General features: G+C 43.1%; 1 protein-coding gene across 4 annotated transcripts in view; it reads left to right on the plus strand.

Annotated features, from left to right (window-relative positions):
* The window catches only part of numbl (NUMB like endocytic adaptor protein), a 54,907-nt gene extending 38,587 nt beyond the window's left edge, over positions 1-16,320 (plus strand). For 3 of the 4 annotated variants that reach the window (XM_020095275.2, XM_069535032.1, XM_069535031.1), the window contains exons 2-9: positions 1,039-1,189; positions 4,482-4,556; positions 6,649-6,723; positions 9,482-9,622; positions 11,172-11,379; positions 11,527-11,796; positions 14,431-14,610; positions 14,707-15,994. In XM_020095275.2, coding sequence (XP_019950834.2) covers positions 1,039-1,189; positions 4,482-4,556; positions 6,649-6,723; positions 9,482-9,622; positions 11,172-11,379; positions 11,527-11,796; positions 14,431-14,610; positions 14,707-15,860 — 2,254 coding nt within the window. In that variant the 3' untranslated portion in view covers positions 15,861-15,994. Of the gene's footprint in view, positions 1-1,038; positions 1,190-4,481; positions 4,557-6,648; positions 6,724-9,481; positions 9,623-11,171; positions 11,380-11,526; positions 11,797-14,430; positions 14,611-14,706 lie in introns of all 4 variants that reach the window. The other variant, XM_020095276.2, reaches the window with a different exon arrangement.
* The last annotated feature ends 4,906 nt before the right edge of the window (positions 16,321-21,226 follow it).

The raw sequence follows: 21,226 nt of genomic DNA on the forward strand, positions 1-21,226 counted from the left end.
GTAGAGACAGTGAGGGATTTTACATAAATATTTCTGTTAACCTTCGCAGTCTTTAATTTCTTAACGTTTTGCATTGATACTGTATTTAAAAGAACTCTGATTACCTCTGTATGCTCTTTGGTTGGTTTTCTAATAATGTGGATGTAGGAATTGCTGCTCTTGCTTCTCAGATCAACATTCCATTAAAATGTGTTAAGCATAAAATACATGTACAGACAGCGAGTGGACCACAGTGATTGGGGTCTTAGAGTGGAGGGTTTCAAGTGGGTATTAGCGGAGCAGGTGGTGCAGTTAACTCCGTCTTGATAAGCAGAGAGGAGCCACGGGAGAAGAGCTGATTTCATTGTACTCCACGTCTCCTGTTGAGGGAGGATCATGGAGGAATGAAAACAGTAATTATCATTTTTAAGCAGGTCATGTTTTGATGGCATCGTGTTTCATTATGCTCGAAAATTTGCATCGCTAAACAGGCCAGAGGGCTGAATGGTCTAATTAAGCAGCAGAGAGGACTGGAGTGTGTTCAGAGAAGGATTGGAGTCTGTGTCTGTGTGTCTGTGTCTGTGTGTGTCTGTGTCTGTGTGTGTGTGTGTCTGTCTGTGTGTGTGTGTGTCCCGCTCAGCAGTCTTGATGTTTCTTGGAGAGATAACAGCATGCTGCTCGATGCTTTGTGTTCATCAGCGTTCACGTTCTACCTGTGTGATGTGCGCAGCAGCCCGGATTGTCTGTATGGAGAATCAATAGATCATCATGGCGGGAAGTGCTTATGACTCTCGTGTACCGACTGCCTTGTTAGTGCATAATGAGCTGGAGTTGATCAATGAAATCAATCCCACTTCACTCATAACCATCATGTATGAAACACAAGACCACAGCTCCAGGCTCTCAGCTGGCGTTCCTTTAAATCATAGTTTATTCATTTATTAAATTAGCTCTATGAAGCTCGCTGTCATGTTCACAGTAAATTAATGCTTTTCAGTGTTTGTTTGTTTTTATTTCAGCTTATTGAGCCTTTGTTTTTTTTTGTGTGTGTCCCCACAGTACCAGGGAGCACGTGACCCCGGAGATGAACAAGCTTCGTCAGAGCCTGAGGAGGAAGAAGCCCACCTACGTGCCGGAGGCCAGCAGACCCCATCAGTGGCAGGCTGACGAGGAGGCGGTACGCAAGGGAAAATGTAACTTCGCTGTTCGGGTGAGTTCTGGTCCAGCGCTGTACCATTCCCGACCAGTATATAATATATATTCATGGGTTTCCTTCCCAGGCAGATTATTAATGGAGAATATGAATAATGAACATGGGTCATATTGACAAGAGAATAATCTCCTAGTTTGGCTGAAGACTTAAACTTTGCTCCACATATCTAAACTAGATAAACCAAAAGGTCACACTCATTAAAGTAAATGAAAGTTTCCGAGGTCCTCACCCACAGTTCATTCACCATAACTCATGTATGCCCCTGTATATGGTTGCTCAACTATATCAGGTGCATTGGATCCTTATTTGTTCAGCACCTTGTCCTTGAACATCACAGGAGACGAGTGAGTTCAGGGGGAGATGGAGGACAAAGCCATTCAGAAGTTTTAGTCACAACTCTTATTACCTGAGAGAAAGTTGAGAAATCAATGCAACTCCAAATCTCTATGAAGCTGGAGTTTGTGTCTTTTATACATTAAACTGTAAACAGAGAAACAAGAAACAATGACTATGAACCTTGTCCTAGATACTGGGGCTGTCCACAAATATTCTGAATTCAGTTATATAATCAAATATATTAAAAACAACATTCTATTGTAAAAATAAAATAAGATCCTCTATTAGTCCAACTGAAGTTTGCCATGTTAAAGCAGCAAAGAAGGAAGTGAAAATACACACTAGGCAAAAGTAATAAATAAGTAAAAACCCAGTATGAACACAAGGAAATAGAAAACAAATGATATATACAATGTAAACCAAATGAAATTCAGTGTAACAGTATTGCACATATATAACTTTGAAATGACATGGATGGAAAATGATTATTGAACAATCTAAATGTTGAAACCTAAATGAGACATATCATGGTCGACTTGCAGAGGTTGTGAAAAAATGATTGAATGACGGGCCTGGGCTGCTGCACTGAATGCACCACATGATGGAGAGGAGTCCCACAGCCTCACGTCACAACAGCATCGATTGAAAATGAAATGTAGGTCAAGCTGAACCGTGCAGTAACAATAGCAGAGAGTTCACAGATCCAATTGGCTGAATGAAGAGTGATTCTGTTACTTCACAGTTTGATCAGTCGTTTGCAAAGTTGTGGTACGTCGAGATAAAGTTGTGAGTGTAAAGATCTATGTTGAAATATAGCTATAGTTATGTTTCTTGTTGTATTGCTTTGCCCTCTTATGGACATAATGTGCAAAAATAAATATTCCAATATTTTTTCATAAATAAAAGTAATAACTAGATGTTATTTGTTTACTTCTGATATTTATGAGAAAGAAAGGTCATGACGTTCACATCCTCGTGCCAAATAAACAAAAATATCTTGTTTTCAGTAGAATATTAGATCCTCACACGAACCATGTGGTATTTTCCCTTTGGGCAAAGAACAAAGTCATATTTTCGCTCTCAGCGGAGTGCCACATGTGCAATAAATGCAAAAGATGCATTATTAATGGCCGAATTTTCGGATAACCAGGAGCTCATCTGTGTTGCTGCAAGTCAAAGTGATTTGTTGAGGAGCTGCGGAGATGGAGGGCAGAGAGGGAGGAAAGACGACGAGGTGGAGTTATAGATTGAGGAGACCACAGGAAATGACAGGGTGAGGGATGAGGGCACACAGCGGGGACAGGGAGACATTGTGAGATATGAAATGAGAAAGTGGGAGATGCAGAAGTGGATAAGAGAAGGACAGAGACTGAATGGTGGGAGCGGGAGTAAAGAGGAAACGTGAAAGAGAGAAAGGGAACAAAGGAAGATGTGAGTGTAAGAAAAGGCAGGCTGATGGAAAACGGTTTCACAGGGAAATGGAGTTCAGAGCTTTATAGCAAGAGATCGTAAAAAAAAAATAAAAAGATCAGCGTCTTTATTGTTGCTTTTCCTTTTCCCTTCCCTCTTCGTTCTTCTATTCAGTTTTTCCTTCTCACATCTCTGACTTCGCTCTGTTTTTCTCCTCCAATGTATTCACGAGTCATGCACTATTGATGCCTCTCCAATAGCTGCTGAGTTGCACCAGAGGAAAAGCAAAGTAACATTGTGAGTTCAACTCTGAGAGAAAAGTTTAAGAACAGCAGTTAAGTTAAGAGGAGGAGAGGGTGGAAATTAAACTAGTGGGGAAAGCAGGATAAACAGATGAATGATTTTTTTTATGTCTTCGCACCAGTGACAGGCAAAAAATGTACTTGGACTCAAGGTTTACCTGATTAGATTTGGATGGCTCAGGTCAAAGTCACTGTGACCTCTTAAACACGATATCCCAAGTTTGCTTCAGGGAATTTCTTCCTTTTAATTTTCTCACTTGGATTCAAATATGATCTGTTTAGATTTCAGGGGTCAAAGGTCACGTGACCACATTAGTCTGAAAAACTCATCTTTACTTTCTCTGGATATGGATAGAAGTAGCCTATAGTCTATAGCATTATAGTCCAGTAATTATTATATTTCGAGTTAAATTTGTTTGTGGCTCAACGTTGCTTTTCTAAAACTTGTCCTAAAATCCACACCCCACACAAGAAGTGTTTGTATGAGTTCCTGCTGTTTGCCTGCTGCATATTAAGCCTTTTTATTATAATATATAAAATCCAACTCTCCATCCAAACATACCTCTACATACATTTGTAGACCTATACACAGGTTTTTTAAATGTTTTTAAATGCTAACTGATTGTATCCAATACCATTGCACAACAAAAGCCAGGAGTTGGTGGTTCTTGTGGTAAAGGGGCTGGATGTGTTATGGGGGTGCAAAAAGTCATACCGGCAAAACTTGAATCTAACTGCTTCAATAAAAAGCAGATTTATATGATTGTTAAAAACTGAGATCAAACTACTGCACTTGGTCAAACATTGTATACAAACAGGTATTTTGACCAAGAGAAAAATGTCCCCCAAATTCAGAGCTCGTCTTTTTTCCTCCTCACTTGGCTCCTGACTTCACCCGGGCTAGCGGCTTTAATTGTGTCCCTGTTGGCTCTCCATACATCACACCTCAACACTGGAGAGACAACAAAATGGGATGTGAGGCTATAAATGACTCTCCTGTCTTCGTTATTAACGGCAACAGTATGTCTGCTAATTAGCAGCTTCTCACCTCTCAATTTCATAGCACTTACACAAATACTGATACAAGCTAATGAGGCTTCGGTTATTATTACTTCTCATGCTTTTGTTTTCACGCAGTTTTCAGTTCAGCTGAGCTGTTGCGTCGCTGGCCTGGAGGTTAGATGTAAAAAAAAATGTGTCTGGTTCTGGCTTTTACAGTTTCTGCTTTCTTTTCTCCTCAGTACCTGGGGTTGGTGGAGGTGGAGGAGTCGAGAGGGATGCACGTATGTGAGGACGCCGTGAAGAAGCTTAAAGTTGTATGTATCCCTCGCACACACACACACACACACAAACACACACACACACACACACACACACACACACACACACACACACACACACACACAGACAGACACGTAAACCTCCCCTGCTACAGAACTAGAGGTCCACTTTTTTATGTAGAGGCTTTTACAAATACTCACCTCAAGGATCTATTGGCTTCGCTGGAGCTTGTTACAGACCCAGGTGCGCAGAGCTCAACCACCAATGTATCGACCAAAGAAATACACACACACACACACACACGCACACACACACACACAAACACACATTCACACACAAACAGACGAGCACACACATATATGTTCACGCTGTATTGGCAAAAGTTCACGGAGAGGTCTATCGATCCCTGTAATTAATGACAAGCCTCATATCCTTGCTTGAGGCAGAGGCCTCTGTTTCTTTCACTGATGACTAAGCTGTTTCTTTAATGACTCTTGCCTGATGTTCGACACTCATTATCCTGTGTTACATGATTCCACCATGAGTCCATATGACTTGTATTCCTTGTTTGCATTTCCTGTACGACCAGACAAACAATCCCTTTAACAGAGAAGAGCCAGTCTTCGCTCCTTGTCTCATGATATTGTTATCCCTCAAGGATGAGCTATTATCAGAACACCTGCGTCACTCATGCACATAAAACACTGCACTCCTCTCTGTTCTGGGCTCATATGCCCGTTCATGCATTCTGTGTTGTTTGACTGAGCTCGGAGCCCATCTGCAGATGCTGAGTTAAACTCACAGAAAGACAGAGTGTTGAGTCTTTGCTTTATTCAAATGGGATTGCCACCATAACGCTCAATGCTCTCCCATCTTGTGTGTTTTTTTCTTCTTCATCACTTTAATCTCCGACATCATCCTCCCTGGTGGGTCTTACTCCATATCTGTCGGCCTGGCTGCTCATCGCTCGCTCTCTGTCTGATCCCGCTACACCCAAGAGACCGGAAAATGAGATCTGAGCTAACATAGACCCATATAAACACATACTGGCACACTCACACACAAACACACAGTTTGCCCCCTTGGGAAGCGGGTTTGGATCAGGGAGCGTGTGAACACAGTGACACAGACTGACCAGTGTCACACACTCAGTGGTTCTGCACTGAAGCAGTGATGTGTCTTTTGTCCCATCTGTAGCTCTGCCACCACTTCTCTTGATGTAATGAGAACCAGAGAAGCAGATTTTCTGTTTCCAATGTACAATCATTCTAAAAACTGATTTAGCTTTGTCAGAGAAATGATCGGAATCAAAGTTTATTTTGCACATGAGAAATGTTTTGTGCATCAATTCAAAGCTCCATTTTATTTTCATTCTCCCTGATGGATCAATTCTATTTCTTTCCATCTTCTTTCTTCCTCAGCATCTTTCTTCTGCAGCACCCTCCCCTCTCTGCAGATTCTTGCACTGAAAACATTTCTTTTGATTCACCCCCCCCCCTCCCTCCATGTCCTCTTAAAGCTTTCATCTCCTTCTTCACCCCTTTCCCTCCACTAGTCCTTGTGTCTTCACCTCCATTCTCACTCGCTCTCTATTCCACTTGGTAGGATTATGCAAAAATGGAGGCTTCTCATCGCTTTGCTATGGGTTTCAAAGCCACTTCCTGCAGTGCTCCGATTTTTGTTGTCCTTATTCACACATGCACGCACACACACACACACACACACACACACACACACACACACACACACACACACACATTTCCACACTCCTCTCCATGTATTTTTAGCATGGCCCATGCTGAGTGTGTTATTAGCTCTGCCTGGTGTCCTCCTCTGGAGAAATGACTCCTGGTGCCAGCTGGCACAGTTTTTACCTCCGCCCGCCTCTCCGCTTCTTAACCCACCGCTTCCTCATTTTCTTGTAAGGGTGTAATGATGGCCTTACATAACTGCAAATAAAGGAGCAAAACAGGCTGTTCATGCTAATGGCTTGTTGATCGCACCTCTGAAAGAATCAGTCAGGAGACACCTGGTGAAATGGGCAAATGATTAAAGCACATTCACTACGTAACGTGATCTTTTGAGTTATAAATTATTCACGTTCTCTACTTTTCTGTCTTTTTTTAGAGCGGGAAGAAGACAGTCAAGGCAGTATTGTGGGTTTCAGCTGATGGACTCAGGGTGGTCGATGACAAAACAAAGGTAAGGAAATACTTTTTTTGTATGTGTCATCTCTGTTTTCTTTGTTTTGTCCTCCTCTCTTGCTTCCCTCCTTGTTTACCTCATCACTCTCTTCGCCACAAAGACGTGATGTGTTGCACATGCATTTATGTCTTCAGCCTCCGAAGGTAAACTCAGAGTATAGATATTTATATACCTCCACCAACAGTCCCCTTAAATTCAGTCAAGTTACACAAAATAGTTACAAAATAAAAAAATATTAGTCCTTTAATTGTGCCTCCAAGATCCATTATTAACAGCAGCCTCAGTGGTTTCGGAGCTGACATATGTGACTCATGGTATCTTGCTGAAGGTGCATAGTGGGGGAGTGAAGATCAAGTAAACACAGACACACACACACATGCACTTGAGCAGTGTCTGGCAGCCAGGGAGGCCTCCTACAGAGTGAGTGCAGCTAGCTGTGCTTCTATTGAAAGAAGAGCTGAATATAGAGCGACACTGAACAGACGAAAGAGGGAGAGAGCCCAGAGGAGCAGCTTCTCGCTCTTGCTCTTCTCTACAGTGATGTGTGTCAGGTAGATAAACAGTATCCTCCCCCTCTTTGCCACAGAGCCCCAGTGTTTTTCAGAACATTTCATAAGACACACTCTCAAAATCTCTCTTAAAGACACATTTTTATAGATGTGCTTTCTCCTTGTTCTGATCTTACCAACTATTTTAATCATTACTGAGTATTGTTTTGTTTATTTTTGTATTAACTATATTTCACTTTTTTCTCATTAGTACATTTTATTTATTTCGTATTTGTTTGTGTTTGCTTTTTAAAAAAAGATTTCCAATTTTTTGGTAAAGCACTTTATGACTTGTGTTTTGAAAGGTGCACACCAGCACAAATAGTCCCCAACAATGAAATAGTCCCCAGCAAATGCTAATGACTCATGTGAAGTTTTAAGTCTTGGACTTGGGGTCAGGAAGGATTGAGGGACTTACATTGCATTAGAATGTCTCCTCTTTAACCTTCTTTTTCCCTCTTTTAATCCTCCTTCATGTTCTTGTCTAAATCTTGTTAACCTTTCCTCTCCAACCTCACTGCTTCTATAATAATCAGCTCATAGAATTGCTTTTAAGTGAGATTCTCATCCATTTCCTGCCAGTTTCCTGTGGCTTACCTGACATGTAGCTTAGAATCTGACATAAACGTTTAATGTGGGTTAAAGTTATTACCTCCACCAAGGGGGTTGTTGTCACCTCTGTCCGTTTGTGTGTTGGTTGGTTTGTTGTACAGATGCCACTAAACTTTTAGGAAGGATGCGATATGTGCCAGGAGAGAACCCATTACATTTTGGGATGAATCCAGGAATTTCTGTCAACATTGTGAATTTTCCAACATTTTCATTTTCTTCTCAGAGAATAATTTATGGATCTTGGTGAAAAATATCGGACACGTTTAGAGGACTGATATCTATGAGTGTGTGCAATTTGGTGCATATCCAAATATAAATTCCGCACTCCAGATATTTTTCTCAGGAGTGTGTAAAGATTGAAAACAAAGGAGATTCAACGACAAGGTTCATCAACCCTATATGAAAGCTAGTTTTGCAAAGATTTGTTAACCATGAACCTCCTGCCTCCACCTATGGATCTTCATAACACCCACACATCATTCAAAGCCTGTGAATGCACACGTGGGTTAATGTGGGTGAGCATGAGAGTCACAGCTCCTCACGACTGTGGTGATGCATCAATAGAAAGGAAGAGTCAAGTCTTTTTCTTTTTACCAGTTTCTCTGTGCACAAGGCTGAGCAGCTTCTCTGCATAGATACAACAGCTTGAGTCACACACTTCTGTGCTTTGTTCTTCCTTTCAGTGATGGAAGGACGTGGTCTGAGTCACATTTCCCACACACACACACACACACACACACACACAAAACTCTAGAAAACACACAAATAGATGTGTTTCTATAGGATGAACAACTTACTGTGACAGTGAGGGGGAGTGCACACACACATACACACACACACACACAGACAGACACACACTGCTCTCCACTCAGCCTATCACCTCGGTACCAGCATCCCCCTTCAATTACTAATTGGCGCACAATGAATGGCCTGTTATTCCACCACCTCTTTCTCCTCACATCCCTCCTTCTTCTCTCCTCCTTTCCAGTCCTCGTCCTCCCACTTCCTCTAACCCCTGCCACCCCCCAACCCCCTTCGCTTTGTTTTTCGCCGACATTGGAGAAGAGGAAGGAAGTGCATGGATGAGTGTGTGAATACCTCTTTCTCTTTCTTCCCTTTCTTCTGTCTCTCTGCGCTCGTTCTCCTTCTCTCTCTGTTTTTGGTGAGTCCAAGAGGTGAGCCAGGGGGGCCCCTTAATGTACACAGAGAAGGAGAGGGGCCCCTCTTAGTCTCCTCCATCGTGTCTATAGACAGCCTGAATAACCCTTTTTACTGAAGGAAGGATAAGTAGAGAAAATATGCCACCGGTGAGCAACAGGGTTCAGGGTCATTAGTCTGCGGTCACTTTCTTTTCTGTCACTGGAGGGTGTATAATAGGCTGGAGTGACGAGCACTTCCTCAGGTTAACTAAGGTTGAGAGCAGTGTGCCAAGCTCTGGATGGGTCTATAACCTGGTGTTCTATTATTGAAGGTCCTGTATTTGGGTAGAGAGACAAAATCCTTTCAGATGGGATTTGGTGAGATCTACAGTACCTGTGGAGACAACTGGACTGACTTGGATTGTATCTGTGTCTTTTCCCTTCCGTCTCTCTCAGGACCTCATCGTGGACCAGACCATAGAGAAGGTTTCATTCTGCGCTCCTGACCGTAACTATGACAAGGCCTTTTCCTACATCTGCAGAGACGGGACAACCAGACGGTGGATGTGCCACTGCTTCATGGCTCTCAAAGACTCGGTGAGTGGACGAATAACCTGAGATCGACCCCTCGGGGACAGTAGTTAGGTCATTCTGTTCCACTCATTTTTTGTCTCTTAATCAGCTTTTCTTTCTTGATAAAGGTTCCTGGATAAATCAGTATCCAGCATTAGTTGTTACATATATTTGGTTTGCATACAATAAAACTACAACTCTCATAAAAAATGACCAGTGAGAGCGGGGGTGCTCACATGGTAAATAACTTGGTGCTATCCATATCTATAAGAAACACCACACTATCTTTCTTGTAGTCTATGCTGTCTAAAAAAACTCTTCCCCCTTTGGTACTGTCTTTCCTGGTGTATCTGTTAGATGTTGTCTAATAAAATGAATGTTCTTATTTCAACAAATAGAGTGAACCACTGAAGAATTTAATCCTCAGTTCCAAGGCTGTATTTTATTCATTTACATTATTACTAATGTCACCAGGGTTTTAAATGAGGTTTTCTTACACTACACTTCTTGTTTCCCTTTGACTCTCAAAGTTTCCCTTTGACTCACAATTACATATTGACAACTTTTCTTTTTTTTTTCAAAATTTAGAAAAAGATATTTCAGTCTCTTATCTTGGACTTTTTTCATTTTATTTTCATGTGAGCACTTAAAAAGTGTGGTTTTTTTCAATCCAGAGTGTTAATTAAAAAAACACTGATTTTGATTTAAAATATTTATCATGGACATGCAGGTATAAATATATTTTTTATGTCATGTTGGAGTATTGAAATTGTCCTTGATAGTTCACACACTTTACAGTTAACCAGGTAATAGAAATAAATAATAACGGCTACAGGCGTATTTAAATGTTGAACACACATTACAATCTTCCATGTATCATCAAGCATATAGATCCATTTTGTAGCACTAACATCTAAAGTATAGATAGGAATGGTGGTGTGAATGTAAGGGATTCATTGATTTTGTTGCCAGCATAACCTTTACATTTTTAACCCATCGTGTTTGTTTGACTCACCTCGGGATGAGGAGGTTGAGATTCAATGACTGCAATAGATCCAGTGTCATCATTGTGCACTGTGGTTTCATCAGCTTAGACTCTGAAATGGATTATTAATGTGAATGGAAGAGAATGTTGCACAGACCTGCAGGATTAGGAGTGAGGATTAGACAGAAGCCCACAGAGTTATCTGTCCATCTCTGTCTCTGTTTAAACTGCACATACTCTGTGTATATTGAACTTTGTCTCCTCTAGCTGTCTGTGCAGAGAGAAGAGGCGATGTCATGCAGGCAGGCGATGGGAAAGTAGGATTTAGTTGAATTCAGAGGCACAAGGCATGTCGAAGTTTGACCAGGTGTTAGGTTGATAGTTACACTCGAATCACTGTGGCATCTCTGTTACATGTGATTGTACGGATTTGATTTTGAGGTTATGTCATGAACATTAAGCACATACTGCATAAAAGCACCTCTGTGTGTTCAAACCCTTATTCTGTTTTCAGACGGTGTGAAAACCATCAGTGGGTGTGAATGTGGCTTTACAGTGTTTTAATCGCTGTCTTTTTTACTCCACTAGGGGGAGAGACTGAGCCATGCAGTTGGCTGTGCCTTTGCTGCTTGTCTGGAGAGGAAGCAGCGCAGGGAGAAGGAGTGCGGCGTGACGGCATCCTTCGATGCCAGCCGCACCTCGTTTGTTCGCGAGGGCTCCTTCCGTGCAAACTCCTCGTGCAGCCAGCAGGGCAGCAGCAGCGAGCGGGATGACAAACTGCAGGACAAGAAGAAAGGTAGGAGGCTGTTTCAAAGTGTGAACCACAGACTGTATGAAATTATGGACGACATGACTGCCCCTCAAAAGGAGGAGATTGTGGAAATATGTCATCTTTATGAGTTATGAATATTATCTTGACCTTGTCTACTCCTTCCTCCTCCAGACCAGCCCTCTGGCATCCCAGCTCTCCCACCTGGAACCGCCTCCCCACCCGAGGGTGCGGCGTCCCCCATGGCCCACCCAGAACCAGGCGGGCCTCACGCCATCCCTCGCCGCCACGCGCCCATTGAGCAGCTGGTGCGCCAGGGCTCGTTCCGGGGATTCCCAGCACTCAGCGGGAAGAACTCTCCCTTCAAGAGGCAGCTGTCGCTCCGCCTCAATGACCTGCCATCCACTCTACAACGCAAGACTGACTTCCAGGCTAAGAACCCTGGTGAGTTGAGAAGCTCTTGAAGTTAGACTCACAGGTGGACTCATCTATGAGGGTCAGAAGGTCCGAACTTAAAGCTGCTCTCATTTGTAGAAACACACAATGTCAAAGAGCTGGGGTTAGGGATCGTACTGTTTTTGCAGTATAATTTTGATTGTTAAATTTGATTCTGTGCCTTTGTAAAACTTACTTTTAATGAGGTACATTGAGGAATATTGAAATTTCTATTATACGTTTTGTTATTTATGGTAGAAAAGAATGATACCAACTTTTTTATTATGAATTTAGTTATGTCATTGTTTATACACACAAACAAGAGCTATGGGGGACTGTGTGTTTCACTTGCACTGTGGTGGTTTGCAGACTGGAGCAGTGTTCAATTTTCCATTTGGGTTTGGCGTGACATCACGGAGCCCTGACTGAAGAGGTCCAACCAATCATATTACAGATTGAACCTGCAGCACTTCTCAGCTGCATTAATGTTTTCATGCAGACAAGGTGTAATTGTTCAGTGTAATCAACAAACGTTCCTTTCAGTGAATGTGGCCCAAGATAAAAAGCAGTTATGTGAATCATGTCAGTGCACTGACGCCTGTTGCCTCTGCGACTCGGAGAGCTACTGGCTTTTTACTAAGGCCAATTAATAATAACCCCTCACAGGTTGATGTAAACACACAAGAACACTCGCACTTAGACACACCCACTCAGTGTGGTGCCACAGGATCAGAGTGCTCAGTAGTGAGGCTGATTATAGTCATTAGCAGAGATGAGAGAGTTGACTCGGGCACTCCTCTGACTGGAATACTAAAACACAACAGGCACCTGCCACTCTCACTCCATTCATTATATTCTCCTCTTTCATTTCTGCCTGTTATTCTTCAATAAATGTTTGTGTATATGTCCAGTGGCAGTGGATCGGGTGGAAGGTCGAATCATAAATGCAGAGTAGCTACTCTCTCTCCCTCTCGTACACAAACACAGCAGACACAAATCCACTGCCTCCCAGCTTCCTTGTGATTCTCAGAACAATTGGTGTATTGATTTCTGTGGTCAATCAGCTGTCCTGGTTAGCCTTCAGAAAGCTGTCTACCAGCCCTTATACACACACACACACACACACACACACACACACACATATAGACACATGTGTGAAGTGCTTGTGAACTATGTGGGACATTGGCAGAACATGGCAAAGAGGAGCCATCTTTAAAGGGAGGCCTGCAGCGCCCTCTGCACCCTCCAATATAATTCAGGGCCTGTAGCTATACAATGCACACAGATGAGAGAGACATGCATTTATATGAAGAGTGGGCTTGAATCGTTCTTCAGTAGGATTTTTAGGAGGCGCAGGGGCCTGACCCACAATGGGCCCATCTGTGGAAAACATGTAGTCATTTACTAAGTCCCACCCCTCAATGTATGTGTCTCAATTCAGGAGCTACATCCTTCAGAGGACACGGCCGAAGGCAGAACCGTATATAGACAGGCTGGTCTTTCAGTTATCAGTGGCATCATTTCATCCTGCCTCTATTTCTGTTGCTTAGCAACATAGCTGAAGTTGGACACGACAATAACGTTTTTATGCCGCATGAATTTTTAACAAGCTGTTTAGTTGACTTGAAGTATGATACTTAAGCACTGAACGTCTTGTTGCCTACCAGCGCCATAACCTCTTTGAAAAACTTTCTGTCACCAAAGCACAATGAATCTAGGGATAGGTCGGGCCGGGAAGGATCCATCCATTGGAGCTTTTGTTTCTCTGGGATAAAGGATGCATTTGTTGACCGCATTCGAAGGAGCCTTTGAAATGAGACAGCATAGCCACACTGGTGTTCAGTGCCGAATTGAGACACAGCACGTTCTTTCCTCTGCATGAGATTGTTATGAAACTGTAGGACAGTGTCAAAGTATCCATCACACTCTTCTTTGACAAGGTTTTTTCGAGCAACTGTGTATATGTGTTGGTATGGATTGGCTCAGCAAAATCAGGAAGGATGAGGAGGCAGCGAAAGGAGTAAACAAAAATCCTGAGGCCTCTCTGAGGGAGACCAGGGAAAAAGGAACAGGGAATTAGATATAATATCTATTTATATCGGTGGTCTGTGCAGAGTTTTAAAGCTGTAGTTCAAACCAAAGTCAGACAGGAACATTATGCCACTTTAATCCCTCGCTAGGAGGATCAGTTTCAATTTGAAAACATGGATAAACTAATCCAAATTCACCTCTAAGTCTGAGTCGTCCCAGGGCCCAAAACACACAAGGCAATGATGCCACTGAATGAGGCAGGGTAGTTCATGGGCCTTCACACCTTTAAACATTCTTGTGTGCAGAAACCTTTTTATTTTTAAAAACAAGATGCTGATTAGCACAATATGAGAATCTTGTGTTTTAAGGTCATTTGCATCAAAGTTCTGTTTATTTTCTATCCTCTTTAGTGTTTTTTTCTTTTAGTCTTTCTAGTTTTTGATCCTAATGGGGTTTTTCAAACTAATTAATTGATCTTATTCTCTCTGTTTGTTTGTCCTTCGACTCCTCCCCCTCCTTCCATCTCATCTTTTCTTTCTTTCCCTGATCTGCATTTCTTACTTTCCCCAACTCCTCCCATCCCTCTATGCTTTTCTTTCTTGCTGGTACCAGATATGGATATGGGGTTGCCAGATGAAGGAGACTGCTGCATCAATGCCCTGTGTAGCCAGATCAACACATCCTTCACTAATCCATCGGACGAGCTTTTCTGCAACCCTTCCATGTCAGTGAACGGCCCTTCAACCTGCAATGTGCCCCCTGTCCTGCCCCCACCGCCTGCACCAATGCAGGGTAAGAAAGACTGCATCAGATCAATAGTAATAGTGAACTATCTTCAGTGGTGAGAAATTTATTGCACTTTCTAAATCTTTTATTTCATTCCCTTAGCCACCTCCTCCTGGGTGCAGCCAGAGCCTCCACTCCACTCTCCTCCTCCTGTTTCTGTGGCAATGCATATGCAAAGCGGACACAGGCGCACACCGTCCGAGGCAGAGCGATGGCTGGAGGAGGTCTCGAAGGCCATCAAGTCTCAACAGAGCCCTCCCCCAGGCCCCACTATCCCCACCATCCCTGGACCACCCACTATGTCGAGTCATCACATGTCCAGTCAGGCAGCCATGTCAGCTGCCCCAGTGTCCACTGTCTCCATGGCCCTTGGCACCATGACCAAACCTCCCATCTCGGGCCCCTCTGTCCTCACAAGTCAAGCCCCAATGCCCCTTCCACCCATGTCGATATCATCAGTTCCTCTTATACCAGGCCCTCCAGTGTCAGGGCCTCCTATGTCTCTTCCTTCCATGTCAATCCCCACGATGTCCGGTCCAAGCATGTCTGGGGCCCCCATGATCCAACCATCTCTTCCTGGGCCCCCAGGCTCCATTCCGAGCTCCATGCAGCCCTTCCCCTTGGCTTTTGATGCTACCCCGGCCCCTGTGGGAATGTTTGCCAGCCAGCCTGTCCAACCAGCATTTGTGCCCATGCAGACCTACATGCCAGGCCTGGCCAGCAGCATGACCTACCCCAACACCAGTGTGCCTGTCGTGGGCATCACGCCATCGCAAATGGTGGCTAATGTGTTCTGCACCGCCACAGGCTCATCAGGTGCAGGTGGAGCCATAGGCTCGGCTGGAGGAGGACCCAAAGTAGGGACATTTGGAACGGTTGGCCAGCACCAGTCTTACCAAGGGGCACCTGGTGCAGTGGGTCCCACTGGTGGGTTTTCCACACCACCATTCTCTTCCACGCCGCCGTTATCATCTGCTATCAATGGCCTCCCACTATATAGCAGCGCCATGATGACCCTCCAGAATGGGACGTCCAGCAGTGGTGGGAATGGTGGCAGCAGTAGCAGTTGGCCACCAGAGGGTAGCCAGCTAACAGCTCCAGTGGCCAGCGATTCTCAAGATGATGATCGCTTTGAGGCCAAGTGGGCAGCACTGGAGACCAAACCAGTGCCTCAGCAACCAGGAAATAAGGCGCCAGCTACAGCAGCCAACCCATTTTCCAACAATCTGCAAAAGACTTTTGAAATTGAGCTCTAAGACAGGCTCGGCCTCCCAAAGCTGTAAGGGTAGTCCTGGAGTTAAAGCCTGAGAGAGCCAGGCACCAATTCCAGGATCTCTACTTAGAATGGGATGAAGGTCCCTACAGTTAGCCTCGCATCTGACCTGTGGCTGCCGAGCAACTTGTTAAAATCTCTCACCGGAGTCGATACTATTATGATATTAATTGCTTTCATTAGACTCCCATGAGAGGTTGTGCGAAGGTTGGCAGGTTGTTAGGCAGCCATTGGAGGATCAGGCACAAGACTTGGTTGACTGAATCTTTCAACTCCACCTGCTACCGGCTCTATTCCCTGCTTTCACCACTCCACTCTGGCTTCACTTTAACTGCTGCAAGTCCCTGGATGTGCTGTAGATGCCCCTTTGAGAACACTGTGGGGGCACAGTTCAGCGGTTTCTTTCTTTAAAAGGAGACTCCACTCAGATGCATTCCAATTCTTTGCGATGGTTTTGGCAGATTTGTTTCTGGTGGAGATTTTGCTGGGATCAGTTGATTGATTTGTTGACTTGTGATCAGACTGTTGCTGATCTTAGCCATGCACAGCGGAAGCTTGGACACCTGAAAGGACTAGCCAATGATGGATGACCTGACTAACCCAAAAGGACATACTTACCAATAGTAGAGATTTATGGCCAAAATTATTTTTATTTATTGTATTTTATTTTAACAAGTTATATATACTTTAAAATCAAATTTTAAAGCAGTGTTTCAGGAGTGTGTTGTTTTTTTTATATGCCCCATATTTATTTTTGTTGAACCTTAAAGAGGAGGGAAAATATTTTGGTAGCAAACAGGTAAAACATATGACTGCACAGCAGTAGAGGGAAAGCATTGTGGGAAACTGAGTCATGTAACAAGAACCAAAAAGCCAGGGCTGACAGTACAGCAGTGTGTAGTGAGACGTGTGGAACTTTAAGTGTATATAGCGGCATGTTTCTTCCACCCGTTAGCCCTCACGTATATATGCTCCACTGCAGCTGAGGTCAGGTGGGTCAGTGTGGCTTCACTTTGGCTCCGTAGCTCATCTCTGTTGCTAACGCCTTTCTTCAAGGGCACTACGACATGAAAAATCACTTCAGGATATCCAGCACACAGACACTCTGGGTAATACAGCACAACAGTCCTTTGGACTCAGACATCATCTCCAGACAAACCCAAGAACTTGAACAACTCAGTGGAAATTAAATTAAACAACACTCTGCAACTGGTTGAAAAAAAGATGCACTACATTCCAACTTTCATTAATCCTTAAATATGTTCAAACACAGGGTATAGTCTCATCACGTACAGTATGATTGTGTATTCACCTTTAGTGTACTGCTGGATCCTTTGCAGTGGTACTGAAGAGGAACATGAGCAGACACAGACTGAGGCATGACAACAGAAAGAACCAAAAAGCAGTGAATGAGATCTTCTCCAGAACCACGAGAGATAACTGAGATTTGATTGATAGATTAACAGAAAGAAAAGAAAAAGAACAGCTGAAGAAAAAATGTTGAGAGGAAAAAAGGGAGGCAAACCTGTATGTGAGAGACTGAAGGAGAGAATGGAGTTATACCTTTAAAAAATGAGATGGAGGAAGTCTGAAGGAAGGAAATACAGAAAATATGTGAGAAAAAAAGACAGATTGTGTGAAAATATAATAAACACACATTCAGCTTACAGAGTGCTGTCTGCCATTAAATCCTTTCTTTTGCCTCAAGGCCAAAAACCAGTCCCAACTTCCGCATCATGTTCCTCAACTCTTCAAACTCACCAACAAAACTTTTCATTATATTTCAGAAATATCTTGCTTTCTATATAGTGCAACCTCATACACAATATTTTTTTTCTAAGTATATACAACTCCCTATATAAACAACTTTATTAATTAAAGCATTCTGTGTTGCTGCCATGAGTCATAAAAGTCCAGGTCTATTCAAGAGGAAGAAGAAATGGTCTTTCTCAAAGGGCTTTTTCCACAGGTTGCTTCTCTATGTTATATAACCTGTAATCCAGCCAGAGATCCTGTTATGTTTCCTGGGAATTGAATTGTATGGATATGGATTGCCACTGATTAGGTTTTCAGCTCATTAATGCCCCACAGTTTACTGGCTCTCTTCCTGCGGCAGCAATCCACTCTGGCGGGGTGCTTTCTCAGAGGTCCTAAATTTCTGTGCCACCGGCCTCATTTACACCATCTCGGTTTCCTCCCAGTGTTTTCAATCAATACTTCTTCCCATTTCTAACAAATACAAACTGCTCCCTCTATCAGACAAAGACAGATTCCCTCATGAAATCAATGCTTTTGTTTCGCTGAAAATATATTTTAGCCTTTGACTCTTGTTTGCGCGCCCTCCAAAATTATAAATGTAGGTTAATTGTGTTCCGCGTTCAAGCAAACTAAATGACCTCATGAACTTGATTGTAAAAACCATAGTTAAGTGATGGTAACAAAGCGAACCAGTTTATTTTTAATCTTTATTTACAGAATTTTTGTATTTAAACCTACATATTTGTATTGTAATTACATTGTACAAAAGATAAATAAAGTAATATAATATTACACCGGCTTATGTTTTGTGACTTTTTCGCTTTTCACTAGTAACTACTATAGTTTTCTTTTCTCTGGCTTGTCTTTTTTTAATCCTATTTGTTTTCATGCACATTACTTCATTCAACTTTTTTTTCCCCAATTTCCCCAAATAATCTAACTTCCCACTTGATATTTAATGGACACATATGAAAGTGAATGGCAAAGTTTCCTAATGCTGTTTTTTTTTTGAAGTTACTGTTGCTTTTTAGTGTCAGTTACAGTATATTTTAGAAATGTATTCCCTCCCCACAAACACACACACACCACTCCAGGGTGTATTGCCGTCTAACCAGTGCTGTCCTCGAGTCAGCTGGGCTGAGCAGTGCTCAGGTCACTAATGGAACGAGACAAGGCCTCTTTTCTTCTTAAGGGCCGTGAGAAATGGAGCAAACACACACACACACACACTAAGCTCTTGAGTGGTGGTATAGCAGTAACTCTCACTCAGCCATTGTCCACTGATCTGAGGTCAGAGTCAGTGAGTGTGTTGCTGAGGAGTCAAGGAGGGAAGATCTGCAGAAATGTTTGACTGTGGTCTGATTCCAGTGGACAGACAATCGTTTTTTATTGTGTAATTCGTTGTGCAGAGACAAAGTGTTGATGACGTCAGGTTCTGTACTGCAGGTTCTGTGATCAGGAAGTGTTTAAGTTACATTTTTTCTCAGTGGCCTTGGAACAGTTAATGAAAGAAAGTGATGATTCTCAAAACACTTTGAGCAATTGTCAGCTCTACAGTTCATGTCCTCACAGTAGAAAATGCACCCACACAGAATTTACATATCTGACTACAAATATCTGCAGGTGATTCATTGATGCGCTGCATTATCCTCTGATTTTCAAACAATCTGTAAAACTCTCATCATCATGCTAATTCCCATGCAATACATCACAGCCAGCTCTCAACATGTCAAACACACATTTAATTTTCAAATTCTGTCAATGGAAGGCACGGGGAGTTTATTTTGACAGGTATTTATTTTAAAAAATATATAAAAAATATAAACCATAATAATCTACCATCCATATATAACATTTGTAAAATGAGTTATATTTATATTAATTCAATAAGATACCTGTAATATCTAACATTAAATGAAGCATTAGATGAAACCCCATCACCTTGCTGTTAAAGTCGACTCTGTACAGCCACAGTGTCTGCACCATCACATCGTGCTGTAGAATAAAGTTAGCTACAGCAGACTATAAAGGGACCGGAGATGCTTGGTTGCCATGGAAACATAGTAAAACTAATTTAGAACATCTGGAAAGAGCAGTCGACTGCAAACAAGACCTGTCATGCATATAAATTACTGTGCTACTACAAAGATAGCAGCTGAGAATACAATATAATCCTAATGGATTGTCATGGCAGGTACAACAAACAGAGATAAAGCCCGTTGGAAGGAGCGTCAACTGGTGCAGGAGGAGTTACGAGTGGAGGTGGAGGAAGAGCGCAGAAGCAGGATGGTCAGCATGTACAAGCAAGGCGCCCAGACCAGATAGCTGCAGGCAGAACCTCGCAAGATCACCTGGACTGAGCTCTAGAGAACAGAAGCACGGCACATCAGGTTTCTCATCCAATCAGCATATGACGTTCTCCCAACCTGCATTGCTGGGGCATGGCCAACACACCAGCATTTCAACTGTGCTAGAGGAGGGGCACATTGGAACACATCCTCAGCTGTCTGAAGGCCTTGGGGGAAGCGCGATACCGCTGGCACCATGACCAGGTCCTAAGGTCCTTGGCAGACACGATCATTACAGCGATCCAAAGCAGCAAGAACCAGCACGCCCCCAAAAAGCCCATCACCTTCATCAGTGCTGGGGAGAAGGCACACCATCACCACCTACCTCTGCAGGAGGGCTTCCTGCCACGGCACGAGACTGGCAGCTACAACTCAAACTAGGAAGGCAGCTCAAGTTCCCAGGAAACATTGCAACCACTTTACTCCGCCCAGACATGGTGTTAACATCGGAGTCTACAAAGCGAGTCGTCCTGATGGAACGTACTGTCCCCTGGGAAGACTGGATTGAAGAAGCCAATGAACACCAAAGTACACAGATCCTGTCGCAGAATGAAAGAGAAATGGCTGGAGACATTTCTTCATTGCTTTACAGTTTCTATAATAAAAAAGAGAAAGCCTTGTCGCTGACAAAACACACTGAACACACACGGAAGAAGAAGAAGAACACACTTCATTTCATTTGGGAGAGAAGGAAGATGTCTGAATAAAATGAAATGCTGTGTGCTGGTATGTGTGTGTGTGTTTGTGTGTGTAGGCGTGTTTGAGATCATTCAGATCAACTCAAACTAACCATACATGAAGATGTGTGTGATTTTTCTGTGATGTGACTCATTGCAACTAATACTTGGAGACAGGCAGACATGTGTGAGTGTGCGGACAGAAAACATCACTGTGGGGCATGAAGCGTCACTTTTGATCAGTGCTGTCTGTCTCTGCTGCTGCTGCGTTCAGTGGATGTTTGAAGGTTGCTGCCGCTTTAGATGCTTTGCATCCCTGTGTATATACAGTATATAACTAGAGATAGACAGGAAGAAGGAGTGTGTGTGTCCAGACGAGTGTGTGTTCATCTGTCTGTGTGTGATAGCAGTATAAACTCAGTAATGGTGTTTGTGTAATGGGCCATGCCTGTCAGATCAGCACTGGATAATGCATCTTTACTGTACACACACACACACACACACACACACACACACACACACACACACACACACACACACACACGTACATCTCTCTATAGTTGTGA

This window comes from Paralichthys olivaceus, chromosome 11, assembly GCF_024713975.1.
Source record: "Paralichthys olivaceus isolate ysfri-2021 chromosome 11, ASM2471397v2, whole genome shotgun sequence".
In the NCBI taxonomy this organism is placed as follows: domain Eukaryota; kingdom Metazoa; phylum Chordata; class Actinopteri; order Pleuronectiformes; family Paralichthyidae; genus Paralichthys; species Paralichthys olivaceus.